General features: G+C 39.2%; 1 protein-coding gene across 5 annotated transcripts in view; it reads right to left on the bottom strand.

Moving 5' to 3' along the window:
• PTPRT (protein tyrosine phosphatase receptor type T) overlaps positions 1 to 17,909 on the bottom strand; it is a 1,308,680-nt gene that overhangs the window by 352,447 nt on the left and 938,324 nt on the right. For all 5 annotated transcript variants that reach the window (XM_072631465.1, XM_072631466.1, XM_072631467.1 and 2 more), the window contains one exon: positions 12,659 to 12,955. In XM_072631465.1, the coding sequence (XP_072487566.1) occupies positions 12,659 to 12,955 (297 nt within the window). The remainder of the gene's footprint in view (positions 1 to 12,658; positions 12,956 to 17,909) is intronic.

Below are 17,909 nucleotides of genomic sequence, written 5' to 3'. Positions count from 1 at the left end.
TTTGAATGTTATGCTACTGGTTTCCTTACCTCTAGTCTCTGTCTTTTCTAGTTCGTCCTTCACATTTTATTGTTCAGCTGTTTCCAATTGTGTCTGACACTTCACCACTCCATTTAGGATTTTCTTGGCAAAGATACCAGAGAGGTTTGCCATTTCCTTCTCTGGCTCAATTTACAGATGAAGAAACTGAGGTAAACAGGGTTAAGTGACTTGCCCAGGGTCAGACATAATAAATATAGGATGCTTTGGGGATATAGCTGAGCTCTGTACAAACACGAATCCTAAGTAAAACAGCTTTGTAGGAATTGAGAATCCCTCATTTAATACCTTCCCCTTTATTCCCCAATATTCATTCAGTTATTAAATCTGATTAACTTGTCCTCCATAGTATGTCCTATACCGTCTTTTTTTTGTCATCCTCCTATAACCACCAGTCTGGTTCAGACTTTCAGCACCTTCGACCTCACCTAATCTAATAGTTCCCTCACTGGCTGAGGCTGGATTTGAACTCAAGAAGACGAGTCTTCCTGACTCCAGACCCAGCACTCTATGTACTGTGGTGCCACCTAGCTGCCCCAATCCTTCACATACATGCCAAATTACTATTCCTAACACACAGTTCTAACCAGGTCTCTTTCCTCTGCTCAACAATTTTTAGTGGCTTCTTATTGCCTACAACAGTAATCTCCAATACACCCAAAATGACCCATTAAAGTGCAGGAAGAAAGTAGTAGAAATGAAAAGTGGCATAGCTGTTGTGAGCCAGCAGCGATCAGCTGCCTCTGCTACTCTCCCCACTGGCTACTTACACTCTGATGAGCTGTGCTGGAAAGCCCAAAGATAGGTGGAGATTGTTGCCTGCCTGGCCTCAGGCCCTGGCACCCAGTCAGCACCTGAACTTCCTCCCCACTGCAGAAGCTGCACATTCTTTGCATATCCTCTGACATGTGTTCTGCCAGAGAGCTGCATGAGTTCCTTGCTTCTTGCCAGGCTCTCCTTTCTCCCTGTCCTCTCCGCCGCCAAACAAGTTAAGGATGTGCCAGCCCAGGAGGAATTAACAAGAGTTGAAGAGAAGCCAGCACAGGAGTGGTGGCCACGGGAGCCAGGTAGAGAGAGACAGCAGCAAGAGGAACGTTATTTTCAATAGGTTTCAGGCTCAAGCAGCCAAGCGCAAACTTCTCCCAGATCTGTAGCCCCACTCCCAAGATCTACCCTCAAAGTCATCTGATGGTCTGGAAGCAATGAATGAGGCCATCCACACCTAGGAAACCAATGCCTAGCTAGACATCTTGCTATCTGCCCTCCTCCCACTCATAAAAACTACCTTCCAAACCCGGAACCTAACACCCAGAGACCATTTTCCAACCTCCACCACCGGGGAAGGTGGAAATTTACTATTCAAATTTCAAAGAAAATCTTTGCATAATTGGTAGATGAGACTGGAAAACAAGTCATTTAGTAAGGGCAGCCAACGACAGACTTCTTCATAAGGCATTGCCTTCACTTATGATAGCCACTAAAAGCAGGTACTGAGAGAAACTGAGCTTAGAACCCCACTTTGTAATCCCTATGTCACAAAGTGGCAAACCAAGATTTTCAAAATATACTACTGATAATATTTTAATAAGAGCAAACATATTTTGTACTGCAAATAGTTAAAATATTTTAAATGTTATTATTTCATCTTTATCCCATTCTTTAAATAACCTGTGCAATAGTAAATATATACATACATATGTATGTATGGGTGTGTGTTATAAATAAATAATCTTACACTGAGGAAAGCTCAAAAATGTTTTACTGATGTGGTATATCTTAAGAGCTAAGGTACCATTAATATATAATATACAACACAATCTTTAGCCATAAATTTATAGGCATCCATAATTTGGCTCCAATGATTTCATTCAGTCCACTCACCTCCAACCACTCTATGTCCTAGTCAAAGGGGCCAGTCCCTCATCTTGTCTTATCTTCCCTTGCTTCTCTGAATGAACCTTAGTTCATTCCTTATATCTGGTTGCCCTCTCTCCCTCCTTATGTCTGCCTGTTGAAATTTTTCTCTTATTTCAAGGTCTAGTTCAGTCACTACTTCCTCCTCCATGCCTCATTCTCTAATTTCTCCAGCTGCAAATGATCTGTCTCAAATTCCCCTCTGCACCTCTTCTTTGTCTTAATCACATATTAGCTTTTATCATACTTAATTTTAAAAATGTATTGTTCTAGCAATCTATTAACTCTTTCAGGGAAATTAGTAAGAATAACTAGTAACTAGGACAAGGGTGTGACTGAGTCCAAGTTTTACAAAATAAATCCTTTTATGAAAGGGATTTGTTCTGTGAGGTTTGGATTCAATTACATGGTTGCACTTGAGAACCTAGAGGACTACATGTGGCCTCAAGGCTACAGGATCCCTACCCTTGAACTAGGATGTTTCTCATCTGTCCTAATCTTCAACAAACACTAGGTGAATTTCTCCTATCTTGTTTACTGCATTCTCTAAGCAGCAGCTTCTCCAGAAGTCCTTTCATAGTTGTTTGGTCCTACCCTTCCTTCTCTATCCCTTCCCCCCATTAATGGAACTACTGTCTGGGGTCTCTGTCACCACTCAAGGTAGCATCCTGGGTTCTCCTTACCTAACTAGTTACCTTTTATAGTATTTTCACATGATAAAAGGGGAGGGGATGATCTGTGCTTGGTCCTGTGCTGCTAAACAATTTTATCAGTGACTTGATCAGAGATGGAGATAGCCTGCTTACCAACTCTGCAGATGACACCAAGCTGGGAGAGCCAGCTAGCACACAGAATGATTCTGAATATAGAAATATCTAACAGACTAGAGTATCTGACCAAAACTAATAAAATTATAGGAGAAAGGTACACATTTGGGGAATTCAAGAAACTGACTTCCGCAATATAAGATCGGGATGTGTGGCTAGGCAGCAGTTTATCTATAGGAGATCCAGGGTCTTCAGCAAACTGCAACCTCACTGTGAGTCAATAGTGGGATACTTCAACTTATAAAAAGTTAATGTGATCTCAGGTCATCTGGAGTGGTATAACTTCTAGGAAAGAGGAGATGATAGATTTGATAGACTCGACTTGGTCAGACCCCAGCTGGAGTAGTGGGTACAGGTTTTGGATGCCACATTCAAGGAAGGGCATTGACAAGGTGGAGAGCATTCAGAGGATGGCAACCAGGATGATCAATCAGGTAAAAGAATTAGGGATGTTTAGTCTACGGATAAAGCTCAAAGGAATTAAGAGATCTGTCTCCAAATATTAAATGATAATAATAGCCAACATTTATCTAGCACCTACTACATGCCAGATACTGTGCTAAGCACTTTAGAAGCATTAACTTATTTGATCATCTCAACCACCTTGGGATGTAGAGGCTATTATTATTCCCATTTTACAGATAAGGAAACTGAGGCAAGCTAAGTGACTTGCCCAGGGTCACACAGCTATAAATGTTTGAGGTCAAATTTGAACTCAGGTCTTCTTAACTCTAGACCCAACACTCCATCCACTTCATCAACCTAGCTAAAAGACTAACACAGGAATGATGGGTGAGACATTCTATTTGGTTCCAGAAGGCTGAACTAGAAGACATTTGCAAACAGGCAAAATTTAAGCTTAATGTAAAGAGACACTTTTCTTACAATCAGAGTTATCCCACCATGGAATGGACTGTGTTGGAAAGCAATAGGCTCCATCTCACCAAAGGCTTTTAAGCAAAGACTGGATGATGACTTTTCAGGTGAATTTTGAGGAAAATTTTTTTTCTAAACAAAGGTTGGTCTAGATACTAGATGGCCATTGAACTTCTTTCCACCTTGATAATTCTGTGACTGCTTACCCTGGGTAACAACAATGCTTTGAACACACTTAATAGCTTTGCAGACAGCAGTTGTTTAACAAACATTTATTGAATGAGTCGAAATGGGTTCACAACATTTCTCATGTGTGTTGGTATTGGGAGAGAGTGCCCAAAAGGCTCAAACAATAGAGAATGCAACAGAAATTCAAGCACAGCTCAAAAGTGACCAAAAAAAAGTCATTTTTCTTTTTAAAAAAGTCTTTCTTCTCTCTCCATGGAAAGATTTCTTAGAAGGAAAAAAGTTCCTTTTTGCCTTATCTTCTAAAAGTATGTTGCTTGCTTCCCTCGTCTTAAAAATTCATTAATGAATCCATGTTTTTCTCCCCATGAATTTGTTTCTTCTATCCAACAGTATGGGCCTTTCCATTTCTCTGACAGAGTTCTACAACAAAGGTTAATTGCTTTATAATTTTATTCTTTTTCCTTTTAAAAAAAGTGCCCTGAAATTGCTAATTTTAACTGTGCTTCCTGTCTGTGGTTTCTGGCAAATTCTCTACAATTAAACCAGATGTTTAGTTAAGCTTTAAAGCTATGAGAAAATTTCAAGGAAAGTTCTATTTCAATATAGAGAAGGGCAAAGTGTTACAGAGGGCAGGATGCTGCCTCTTTATCCTGTTTACAATGTGACAGTCATTAGAGCAGGCACTGTATATCCTAGGCTGCTCACCTTTGTGTTGATTAAGTCAGCACGGCTTGAGAAAAATGAGTTATATTGAGAACAGCTCTGAAAGATGATCAGTAGCCATGGGTGAATTCAAGTGTCCCAAGCCTAGACTCAGGCAGTGAAGGTACCACTTCATTAATTTAGCATTGTGGGAAAGGAACAATTTCTTCCTCTGTCGTTTTTCAGGTAACTGACGCTCTTATTTGAGTACCAAAACAATTTTTTCTTTATTCTTTCAAAAAGTGATTTTTTTCTTAAAATGATTCTATATCTCTCTCTCTTTCCATAGAGTGATAGATGTAGAGCTAGAGTGGCCCTTAGAGGTTGTCTGTTCCAGTCCTTGGCCCCATTTCAAAGCTGAGGAAACTGAGGCCCAGAAATATTAAATTGTTTGCCCCTAGTCTGGGAGTTAATATGTATTTAAGGTGGAATCTGAACCTGGAACCAACATTCTTTCCACTAAACTCTGCTGTCTTTATACAAAGGATACTGGTCAATATTTTAACTTTTTCTGGATTTTTTTCGGCATCAGAAGACGGAGGTTTTAACTCTGGCTTAATACCTGTGTACTTAATCCCTTTGTGACCCTAAATAAATCATTTCATCTCATTGGGCTCAGTATCCTTATCTGAGAAATAAAGGGGGTGAACAAGAGCAGGGGTATCAAATTCAAGTAGAAATAAGGGTCCATAAATAAACCATAAATAAAGACCCCTGCAGGTTACATAATGATTTAGAAAGCCACATATTATCTTGACCTATATTGTATTTTCAAAATTTAGTTAGCTAAATATTTCCCAATTACATTTTAATACGATTCATCAGTTCTCTGGAGCATTCAGGGCAGTGTATTTCACCCTTCTTGACTAGATGACCTCAAAGGTCCCTTCCATCTCTGAAACTATTATCTAAGATCCCTATAAAAACATGTGTTACTGGGTCCTGAGGCAGCCTGGTAAAGCAGGAGGAGTTCTGGATTTGAAGATGATTCAAATTCAAATCCGAGTTCTACCATTCACTGTCCATGTGACTGTGTGCAAGCCACATCACTTTCTCTAGCTTCAGTTTACCCATATGCAATATAGGGATATTGGACTTGATGACCTTTAAGGTCTCTTAAAACTCCAAATCTAGGAGTTTGTGATACAGTGATGCTTTCAGAAGCAACAAAGGAAGTATTCAAGCAGATGCTGAATTACGATGTGTTGGGGACACCATGAAAAATATTGCCAGTCAGTTCCCCTGCTGTGGTCCTGTCTAGCCTGATGATTCAATGGTTCCATGACTACTGAGATATGTGGGGACCGTTTGTGTTTTAGTCTTTTTCAGTTGTGTCCAACTTCGTTGTGACCCATTTTGGGGTTCTTTTAGCAAAGGTACTAGAGTGGTTTGCCATTTCCTTCTCCAGCTCATTAGACAGATGAGGAAACTGAGGCAAACAGAGTGAAGTGACTTGCCCAGGGTCACACAGCTAGTAAGTGTCTGAAGTAAGATTTGAACTCAGGTCTCCCTGCCTCCAGCCCCAGTACTCTATCCACAGCCCAACCTAACTACCTCGGGAACTGTCCGACTTCATACTAAATTGCACTAGACTGGATGAATTCATTAGGTTTGCTTTTTAGTTTTTGTGTCTCTTTCATTCCTGTCAGGGTGTTACTTGTCATGTGTCACTGCTGTCAATGTGGCTGCTTATTATAATTCACTGCTTTTAATGTCCCATGAACTGGGAAACTAGATGTAAATAAGCTTGTTAGAACTGTTTACAAAGTAGAGTTAAGTAGGCTTTGACTGAGGGCCTCTCTTCTGAATAACGGGCATTTTATGCATGATTTTCAAATATCAACTATGGGTGCCCAGGGGTCTTTTTTTCCTTCCTTTCTGGTTCTCTCCTGTAATCTATATAGCTGAGACTTCTGGACAAGTGACCTCTAAATGAGTTTTTCTTGGAGTGACATAGGAAATATTCATTCTCTGGCTTTGGTGATGATAAAGGTTTACCAAATGAGGTAATGTGCATGTGGGATTATTTCTCCAGTTACAGAACAGCCTCCTGGATGAATATAGGTATTGCTATCACCACAGGTACAATTCCTAATTCTTTACACTACATGCAAAACAAGTTACATCAGAAGGTAAGCTCACAAATAAAATAGATCAGTTCAGTAAGACAGGTCACTCTTCGTCCCCCAGCAGAGTATTTCTTTCTAGGGACCATAAGAATGGTAGCTCAGTTCAAGAGATAATGTTCTCCTGCTGGGTTCTCTCATGTAAAGAGAAATTATTGTAATTGTCTTCTCTGGAATCTCTCTCATGTCTAATAAACCCAAGAAATACTACCATCTTGGACTAAAAAGAATTCTAATCAATTCAATAGCATTTATTAAATGCTTACTATTTCATAAGGCTCTTGGCCAGGTCCTAAGGATAAGAAGATGAAAAATTACATAGTTCCTGCCTATTTTTAAGAAGGCCATGACCTAATGGGGGCACATGACATATGCACAGATAATTTGGTATAAAGCATAGAGATAGAGTCAAAGGAAAGACCTAGACGAAGTTGTCTGGGGGAAAAGTGGGGAAGGAGACATCACTTTCAGCTGTGAGGACTGGAGAAGACTTCATTAAAGAAAAAAGTAAGCTGACTCTGGAAGGACGTGAAACAGAGCCAAGGAGAGAGTGCATTCCAGGCATAGGCATAGACTGCCCAAAGTCAATCAGAAAGCAGCAAGTTGGATTGGAACACCAGAGTAAATTACCACAAAACAAAGACCAAGTACACGAAGGCAAGGGGAATGAACGAAGGTGAAAGAAGTAGGTAGTGTTAGATTGTAGATGAACCTTAACAATCAATGAATCAATAAGCATTTATTAAACACTTACCATATGTAGAGCCCTGTGATAAATGATGGGGATACAAAGAAAGGCTAAAGCTGTCCCTGTCTTCAAGGAGCTTACATGAGGGACAACATGTGAATATGTATATAAGGAGTCCACACCTCTTCCTATGAAAATGGGTTACCAAATAAGCTTCTGAGCAAGGGAATAACAAGGGACAGATCTGTACACTGGGAGAGTTATTTTGACAGGTGTATGAAAAATGGATTGGAAAGAGATTTTTTAAGCATTTTTTAAGATGCTTTTGTTGCACCAGTTCAGTCAAAAGGTGGTGAGAGCCTGAATTAGAGCTGTAGCCACGGGAGTGAAGGAAAAAGGATGCATGGATGAGAGAGATGTTGTTGTTGAGTTGTTTTTTATTGTTTTATTTCAGTTGTGTCTGACTCTTCATGACTCCATTTGGGATTTTCTTGGCAAAGATACTGGAGTAGTTTGTCATTTCTTTTTCCAAGCTCGTTTTAAAGATAAGGAAACGGGGTTAAGTGACTTGCCCAGTGTCACACAGCTAGTAAGTGTCTGAGGGTAGATTTGAACCTATGAAGATAAGTCTTTCTGATTCCAAGACCAGTGCCCTAACCACTGTGCAACCTGGATGCTGAGAAAGACGTGGAGAAGTAGGAATCAATAGGACTTGACCAAAGTAGGAATCAATAGGACTTGACCACAGAAAGTACATAGTGGGTGATAAAGAGGGAGGAATCAAAGACAATTTAAAGATTCCAGGTTTATGTAATTCGGAAGATGGGAATGCTATCAACATGTGCCATAGGAAAGTTGGGAGAAGGGGTAGGTTTAGAGGGGAAGATTGTGAATTTTGTGTGAGACATGGTGAGTTTGAGGTGCTCATGGGTAGTAGGGTCTGCTAGACTGGGATTTCGGGGAGACACAAGGTCCAAATCCCTTTGATCTTTGGCCATAGTAGGTATATAATAAATGCTTATTAAGGTGACTTGAGTTTTTCTTCTAAACATGATTTGAGAACTGAGATACTGAGAACAATGGTGGTATGAGGGTTGATCTCTCTATTAATCAGTTAATTGATAAAGAAACATTGATTAAGAAATAGATTATTTTCTCTTGTATTATGTTCTCTTTTCTCATATTTTCTCCCATTCATTTTAATCCTTCCATGCAACATGACTAATGTGAAAATGTGTTTAATAAGAATGTATGTGTAGAGCCCATATAAGATTGCATACTGTTTTGAGGAGGGAGGAAAAAGGGAGGGAAGAAAATTTAAAACTTATGGAAGTGACTGTTGAAAACAAATAAATTAAATATTTTTTTAAAAATTAAAAAAAAAAACATTTCGTAAGCTCATACTCTTAAGTTAGGCACCATAGTTGGATGTGGGGAAGCAAATACAAATACACAACCATCCTGCCATCAAGAGGATTCCACTCAGAGAAATATCATGCCTCTCCCCTCTGCCCTTTCCTTTCTTCATTCCCTCTCCTCTCAAACCATGATCCTGTTAGTAATCATAAATATCAGAAAAATTCCAAGTTAATACCTCACCAAGCAAAGCATGGAAGCTTCTCCTGTAGATGCCAGGTCATCAGGGAAACAAGAAAAACATATAATTAGGGAATTGTATTGGTCTTTATGAAGCTGGCAAGGGGGACTTCTCATGATAATTGCAGCATTTTGAAGTATCACAATTGTCCCTGTTATATCCTTAGCACCTAGTATCCTACCTTATACATTTTTTGGTTTGTTTTTTTTTTTTTTTTTGCTCAGACTTGTGATTTCATCAGTGTAGGAAATCTCCCAATGAGGAAATTTCCTCTACCAATGCAGAGTAGCCCCTTCTCTGCAATTTATAGTCTTAGAGAGTTGCCTGGGAACAGGAAGAGGTTAAGTGACTTGCACAGAATCCCGCAGCCAATGCACGTCAGAGGTAGGACCTGGGTCTTCCTGACTCTGTAACTGGCTCTCTACCCACAATACTGCGATTTCTGTCACCTTGCACATAGTAAACACTAAAGAACTGCATGACTGGTTGAAATGAATACATAGCTCAGCAGCCTACTCATACTACTGCTCAACTTTACTATTAGAATTGGTAGAATTTATTGCTGTATCTCTAGAGAAGACCATTTTATTCAGCTCAATGAGATGGTAATAGGAGTTACCAGGAGCTCAGTAGAAACTGTAAGATTATTTTGTCTTTGGAGAAGAGATTGGACCTACGTCTATCTTTCCTGAGAAGGGCTATTGAGCCTAGTTTCAAACCCTGCAATGACTTTTCTCTTTCTTTATGAGGTTATTCCATTCCCAAAGTAACCATTGATGAGGTCTATTTTCCTGACATTCAGTCTGAATTTACTGTTCTCAGTACCATCTGATTCTTCCCAGATGTGCTATATGGATGAGTCAACACTTGTCCCAAAAAATAAATGAAATGACAAGTGAATGCAATATGTCATGGGGGCACCCAGGCTTCCAGGCTCCTTTCTGTGACTGTACTGATCTGATCTTCTCATTAAAAAAGAGTGTCAAATGAAAAAGCCCTTTTGGGTGGTATAGCAACCCTCACAATCACAGCATGTCAGAACATGTCAGCCCTTACAGATCATCTGATTCAATCCCTTCATTTTACAGATAATGAAACTGAGGAACAGAGGGAGAAGTGACTTCCCCAAGGTGACCATATTAAAACATCAGAGCTGAAAACTGAACTTGGTCTCCTGATCTCAATCTTTGGGCTCTTTTCACTATATCCTACTTGGCAAACATAGTTTCTTTAAGTGAAAGCATAGAGCTGCCTCATTACATCACAAGACTCTGGATCTGGTGATGACAGAAGTTCTGTGGCCTCTTCTTGGAGTCTTCTGGGCACAAGAGCAAGCAATATAAGCCTCTATTTTGGCATTAGGTAAGGAAGTACTTCACTTTTTATTTGTATTTCCAGCTGATATCCCAGTGCTTGTTACACAGCAGTCTGTTCATAGTATCATGGAGATCTAAAGCTGAAACAGACCTTGGGCAGGAGTCAGTTAGTCCAAACTCCATCTTTGTATAGATAAAGTAATCAAGGCTCAGGGAGGCTATGTGATTTGTCTGAGGTCAAATTTCAAGTGACAGAGGTGGTATCTGAATCCAAGTTCTTTGACACCAAAACCTGTATTCCTGCATAATAGATGCTTATTGATTATATATGGGATCCCTTCCCATGCATGTTCTAAAACTAGAGAAAGTGTCTTTTATGAATAGAATAGAAATCTTATTATTATCAGTCAGTCACCAACTATTTGTTTAGCATTATTTGTCAGGCGCTGTGCTGGGCACTGGCATTATTGCTGTTTCAATATTTCTAAAGAGTTATGATTTCATCAGGCTAGATTAAAGGTTCTTAACTAGGAATCCATGGATTTTTTTGTAATATATTTTGGTGACTGTATTTTAATATGATCAATTTCATTGTAACAGGTAATCCTATGTGTTTTATGCATTAAAAAACAACAATGCTATTCTGAGAAAGGGTGTGTAGGTTTCCCAAACTTCCAAAAAGGCCTTTAATACACACACATAAAATTCAGACTCTCTGATCTACATGTTTCTTCAGCCAAAGCAGATCACAACCTGTCATCTCCCTTTTTCCCTAACTTCTCCTCAAATGATCACTTAGTGGCCAGTTTTCTGGTAATGCACTTTTCTGTTTTACATCTAAACTAGTCCCTAGACATCAGACACTCATTAGTCACTGGACATTTTAAACTTGGAAAATTCTACAATACCTTGTGCCCCAACAATGGCAAAGGTGGAAAACCTAGGTCACCTCCATGCCAGGATGGGGCATCAGAGGGTGACTTAAAGAAATAGTTATTATCGTCACTACTGGAAATATTCTTTAGTCTATGTAGAAGAATGAAGCACAGTGAATTAATGGCTGATCATCTGTTCCAGGCTAATTTCTAAAAGTGGGTAGGACCCTGGAGAGATTCTAGGAGGGGAGACAGGGGTAGGGAAAGTAATATTTTGTTTTGTTTTTCAGCTGAGACGCAATATTGGCTGATGTTGTAGAATCATACAATGTAAGAGTCCACAGGGAGATCAGAATATAGACTGTTTAGTAGTATAACATAGAAGGTCAGAGTTGGAAAGAGCTGGGAGAAGTTGTAGCATCAGAGGATTTAAGGCAGGACCACAGAGATAACCATATGGTAAGAGTTCACTATACTTAGCCTCAGCCTCCAGATCACACCATCTTCCCGTCAGGACACCACGTATTCCCCTCTCCACTCCACTAGCACCACCAGTTTCTACCTCCTGTTCTGGGCACAGCACTAATTAACCCAGTACTTCTGTAAAGGTTCTCTCCTTCAATCACCCTGTAACTCCCTCACCATGTCTTCTGTAATCACCTTTCCCTGGTCACTACCCCCATAGTGCTGTGTTCCATAAATTCAGTGCTTAATTCATGTTTAATAAATACTTTTTTGTTCATTCTTTCATTTATTCTTTCAACAACAGTAAAATGATTAAATGTCTACCATGTGAAAGGCATAATGCTAGAGGCTAGAAATATAAAGAAGAAGCGCAGGGAGCTCAAAGCCATCTAGTCAAACCCACTCATTTTCCATATAAGGAAATCGAGACCCAGAGAGATCATGTGACTTATCCAAGGGCATATGTGTGGTAAATAGCAAAGGCAGGATTTGAACCCCAAACCATAGGAAACTGAATCCCAGAAAAGTGAAGTAACTTGCCCTAAGTCTGTTAGTAGTAGAGGAGCATCATTGGGTCTGGAACCCAGGTGTCTGACTCCCTCTGAACTCACGCAAAAGGTAAAGATGGTCTACTCTACCCTAGAAGAAGATCATTGGATACATTGGAGGTATTCAAAAAATTCCAGTTAGTGGGAAAGATTAACCAATTCCACCCAAAATCCAATGTAGGGAAAGAGAAAAAAAATATCTCATTTCTAAATATGGCCTACGCATAGGAGAAAATGCATTTTTAGAGAGATACTTTCTCCATGGGCATTTTCCCCTGGTATGGTCTTTGCAGGACAACTGCAAATTCTTGGATTTGGGCTGAGAACAAACAGAAGGTGACCTCTTCAGACACTGGAAGCAGAGTCTTCTAAATTGCTTTATTATGGCTGCCAGACAAATTCTATCAGCAAAGCTATTTCTTTTTCAGCTGTCACTATTGACTGAACACCCAGCAAGCAGGGAGTATTCTTCCCAAATCCGAGAAAGGACACATACCATCTTCCTCAGTCTGCGCCACAAGCTCCTCACTTTCCATCTTCCCCTCTGGGTTGGAGAGCACAAGTCTCAGCTGGATGGTCATGAAGGGGCGGAGGCCCCTCAGGGTATAGTGGGATGATGTCTGGATGACTTCCTCAGCTTCATACTGTTGTTGATTGAATACATACTGATACTGGACAGTGAGGTTGTAGCTGTGGCAACGGGTCACTGCATACCCAAAAGGTTCCCACTGGAGGGTCAGCTGTCTGGAGCGGATGTCCACAATCTCCACATTCTGGGGACCATGTACGGGATCTGTAGAAACATACAAGAGGAGCAGCACTATTGATAAAGGGCAAAAAGGAATCTGTTCGAGAGGAAATACACAATGATACGCAAATACCTTTGAATGTAGTTGGTAGGTGACATGAATACAGACTTGGGGTCAGAAGACCTGCGTTCAAATCTACCTCTGACTCATGCTAGCCGTGCAGTCCTGAGCAGTCATTTAACCCCTCTGGGCCTTGGTTTCCTTTTCGTAAGTCGACTTATTGCTTCCTAAAGTCTTTTCTAGCTCTGACTATAATCCTCTGGCACAGGCTAGCTATATGATCACAGGAAAGATCCACTCTCTCTAAATCTATTTTTTTAATCTGTAAAATGGGGGTAATGTTATTTTCACAATATATATTTCTGCAAGTAAAGCAATTTATAAATCTTAAAGTACTTCATAAGTGTGAGATGTTTCTTGGTATTTTATCATTACTATTACTATTATGATATTACTGCAATTAAAAGGTTATACTAGGAGCCAGGAAACCAGGGTTCTAGTTCTTGTTTTGTCACTGACTGTAAGGATGGGAATTATTACTCCCATTTTATAGGTGATAAGACTGAATCTGAGAGAGTAAAAGTTACTCTTCCTCTTCCAACCTTCCCCCTGTGCCCCATTTACCTTCCCCAATTCTGCAGCTGGTAATAACCAGAGTGAGTCCCGCACCTCAGATACACTGACTTCAAATTCAGGACCTATTCCATTACCCCCTATTGCCTCTTCAAGAGATACAGAGAAATCAGAATTCTGGCAACAACTGTTAAGTGTCTCAACATAATAACAAATTCAGAGAAACACTAGCCCTGGGACTTGTTGGGAGAGTAAAGTACTGCTCTAAGGACCACTTTAAGAATTTCCACTCCATTCTAAATCTTTCATTTAAATAAAATAATGATAAAGTATTGTCAACATTTTACATATGAAGAAATTAAGTTGTAGAGAATTGAAATAACTGGCTCAAATGTCAATGTGAGGATTTGAACCCAGGCTCCTGGAACCAAGTCCAGCTGTTTCCCCTATATTAGCCTACATGATCAGTCATTTAAATAGAGGCAAACCAAGTGATTTTACATTTCAGATCCACCAATGTGCTTGTTCATTCATTTATTCATCCATTCGTCTAATAGCTTTATTATTAATTCAGCATGTACTTTTGTGCAGAAGTATGAAAGAGACGGTGTATAAGACAACATTTAGGAAGTACTTGCTAGGAAAGGGAGGTAGGCTGGTGACCACAGTAAGGAGTTAAGAGGGGGTAACCCACATCCTGCACTTATGTGACCTTGGAAAAATCAATTCCTATCTTATAGACTTAGTTTCTTTCCATGCAAAAGAAGGAAGAGAGATTGAACCAGATCTCTAAGGTCTTTTTCAGCTTTAGATCCTATGTTGAGCTATGAATATGACCTAAAATATGCACACACATACACATACACAACGAGGTATGCTGTCAGAGAAATCATTGCGTAATGGATAGAGCACTGGATTTGGAGTCAGGAAGATGGGTTCAAATCTTGCCTCAGATACTATCTGGGCAAGTCACTACACATCTCCATGCCTCACTTTCCTCCTCTGTAAAGTGAGGAGCATGGACTCTTTGGACGTCTAAGGCACTTTTCATCTCTAAGCATATGATCCTATGACAATGAGGAAAATTCATCACTAGTAAACATGGCTGACTCATGGTCAAATTGTAAAGTCATTTTAGGTGATTGCCGTATTTCTTTCCTCCTCCCCAAATCTTGTTTTTTTAACTCTCCTTCCTACTGTCTTTACCTTTTCCAGATGCAGCCCCCATCTGGACATCTGGGAAGCACAAAAATACATCTGGAAAGCCACTCTCCATTTCTCCAACCATTGAACCTCAAAGTCCTTTCCCTAAAGGGTTTTTCGCTTTAACAAGAGCAGCAGTGAAAAGAAAAGCCCATCTTTCTTTATTAGCACCATTTTGTTAGTCATTCTATAAAGCAATGAGAAATGGAAAACAACAATTTCTTTATTAGCACCATTTTACTAGTCTTGCTATAAGGCAATGAGAAATGGAAGATAATAATTTCCAAAGAATCAAATAGGAATATCATGCAAAAGGCAGTAGAGTGGAGCATGGTGGGTATGAATAGGTTATGACACTGAACCAATAAGGAACTCTGAGGAAGAACAGGAGTAAAAGACCTCATGAAGGAACTATATGATAAGAAAAGAAGATGGATTAGTTACATGCTTAGGGCAAGGGATGGCAGGCAAACTGCCCAAGTGTTCTACTAGTAACCTCAAGACATAAGAAGATATCAAGAGAGATCACTATTATATAAGTGGAGCTTGGGGGGAAGAGGGGACACAAATCAAGAGATACACACAATGAAAAGGCATGTATGGGCTACAGCCAGAATCACTGGGGAGAATTCCTGGATCAGTAATATCATATATACATTTGTATAGTTTTGAGGAGGAAAACAGAAGGGTGAGAGCTGGATTATGATCCTTGGGCTTCAATGGTTGAAGGTGCTACACCAGTTACATTCTTCAGACTCATTCTCACAGCATTAGTTGATCAATCTCATTGAAGCTAGGGGGTGAACTAATGGTTTTAGAATCCTTAAGGTAATACCCCCTTTGGCGGTATTTACATTGCAGTTGCATTTTTTTAATCTCAAAGATAAAAAAGCCTCTGATGCCCATAGGAATCCATATCTTGTGGTTCAATTTCAGGCATGATTACAATAATCATCTTTCAAAATGATCTAGGGGAGTTTCCTTTGGAAAGGAAATCTCTTGGTGAATTCCTGTGAATCAGATAATTATCTCCCCCAATATGATTTACAAAATGAGTTTTCATAAAATGGGTTCACTGAAGTCCCACAAATGCCAGACTTTTTGTTCTCATCATAGTGGAGAAGTGACTGCAGGTTTTCAAAGGTTATACTGAAGGATCAGTTTCCATGTGGGAAAGACTATAAGTACAGATCCATTGACTAACAGATTGTGTATCTTTCATTAGAGGATCAGCCTAGCTGTACTCACAGAAGTTCATCACCAGAAGGTTGGTCACCAGGTGATGAGATTTTTGGCTATAGCAATTCATTAAACTGTTTACAAAGTCCTGGAGAGGTGGCCATCTGCAAAAGTGCTGGAAGTAGCCAAAGCAATGAAATCACAGACATTGTGAAGCATCACTTTATAAACTGATTTTGATAAATTTGGTTGGTTAATAATAAGCTGCATCATTATGGACTAAATATCAAATTTGTCCAAACTTTCTGGCAGTCATTTCTTCCCCTGGCCTGAGTGAAAAGCTCAGCAAACACCAAAACAACTTAACAAGCTATGTTCAAACAACCATGAAAAAATAGAAAATGGATGTGGCAAAATCATATTGGCCATAAATAATAGATATGAAAAGATACCTCTCCTGATACTTTCACAGAAGTAGGGGTGGGTAGGGGAGGTCCCAACTGGTATGGAACATTGCATATAATGTCAGTTTTTTTACAATGTATGGAATGGTTTTGCTGAATTATGGCTCACTAGGAGGGGAGGATGAGAGGGATACAAGGAGAAATTTGAGTGATGGAAAAACAAAAATAATATTTATAAACATCTAATTTATAAAACTGTGTTCAGTAGATTACTGCCATTGTTAATAAAAAGGCAGACTGAAAATTTCCCAGTTAAATGGGCTTATAGAAAAATAGTATAGTTTTCAAAATATAGAAACTGAATTTTCTGGAAAATTTTACTATTCTATAAATGAAAATCATCAAAAATATAGTTATATGAGCTGTTTAGGATGGCGTACATCTTGCTACCTGATATGACCTTGAGTTCATTATCTGTCCTATATTTTTAGGATCATAGAATTTCACAATCAGAAGGTATCTCAGTGGTCATCCAGTGGCATTATCTCCCTCAAGCATGAATCCATTCCACTACATTCCTGACAAATGGGTCATACAGCCTTTACTTCAAACCTTCCAGGGACAGTGGAGTCATCATGTCCCAAGGCAGCTCCCTACATTTGGATCATAGTAATTCTTGGGCAGTTATTCCTCCTAATGATCTTAACCCATTGGTTTGGGTTCTGTTCTCTGGGACCACAAAGAAAAATGTAATCCATATCTCCCATGATACTCTTCAAATATTTGAAAACAGAGGCCACACATCCCTTAACCATCTACATGTGTCTCCTTTTTTTTAGGCAAAAACGTTTAACTTCCTTAATCAAATCTTCTAGGATAGTGTTTCATAAGATCATAGATTTATAGTTTAAAAAAGAATCTTAGAGGTATAACCTACTCATTTCACAGATGAGAAAACTGAGTCACAGAAAGGCTAAATATCTTATTTAGGATGACACAACTAGCAAATACCCAAAGTAGAATTTGAACTGAGGTCTTCTGACTTTTAAGTCCATTGCATTTCCCACTACATCATGGACATTTTGGTCATTCTCTGGTTGGGTTTGCTTAATAGTAAAGTCTTTACTCTTAGCTCTCTGCTCTTCTGTCTATAGCACAACAGACATTCAGATATTTCAGCAGACAATCAACAAATATTACTAGGCACTAAATGTATGCCAGTGGAAACAAAAAAAGACAAAAATATGTTCCCTAACATCAAAGAGCTTTCTTTTTCTTTTTAAAATTCAATCTTATTTTACTTTCAGGTACATATTCTCTTCACCTACCATTGAGAAAGTAAAATACAAACCAAACAAACAAAAACATTACAGATATACATAGTCAAATAAAACAAATTTTCACATTGACAATGTTAAAAAAAGGCATCTTAATCTGCATTCTGAGCTTATCACTTCTCTTTCAAAAAGTAGATAGCATGTTTTGTCATGAATTCTCTGTAACCATGAATTCTCTGTAACCAAGGCTGATGAATCAGAGTAAGGAGCTTACATTCTGTACATAGAAAATATGTGCAATA

Source organism: Notamacropus eugenii, chromosome 1 (genome assembly GCF_028372415.1).
Source record: "Notamacropus eugenii isolate mMacEug1 chromosome 1, mMacEug1.pri_v2, whole genome shotgun sequence".
Classification (NCBI taxonomy): Eukaryota; Metazoa; Chordata; class Mammalia; order Diprotodontia; family Macropodidae; genus Notamacropus; species Notamacropus eugenii.
This window is presented reverse-complemented; position numbering and strand designations above follow the sequence as displayed.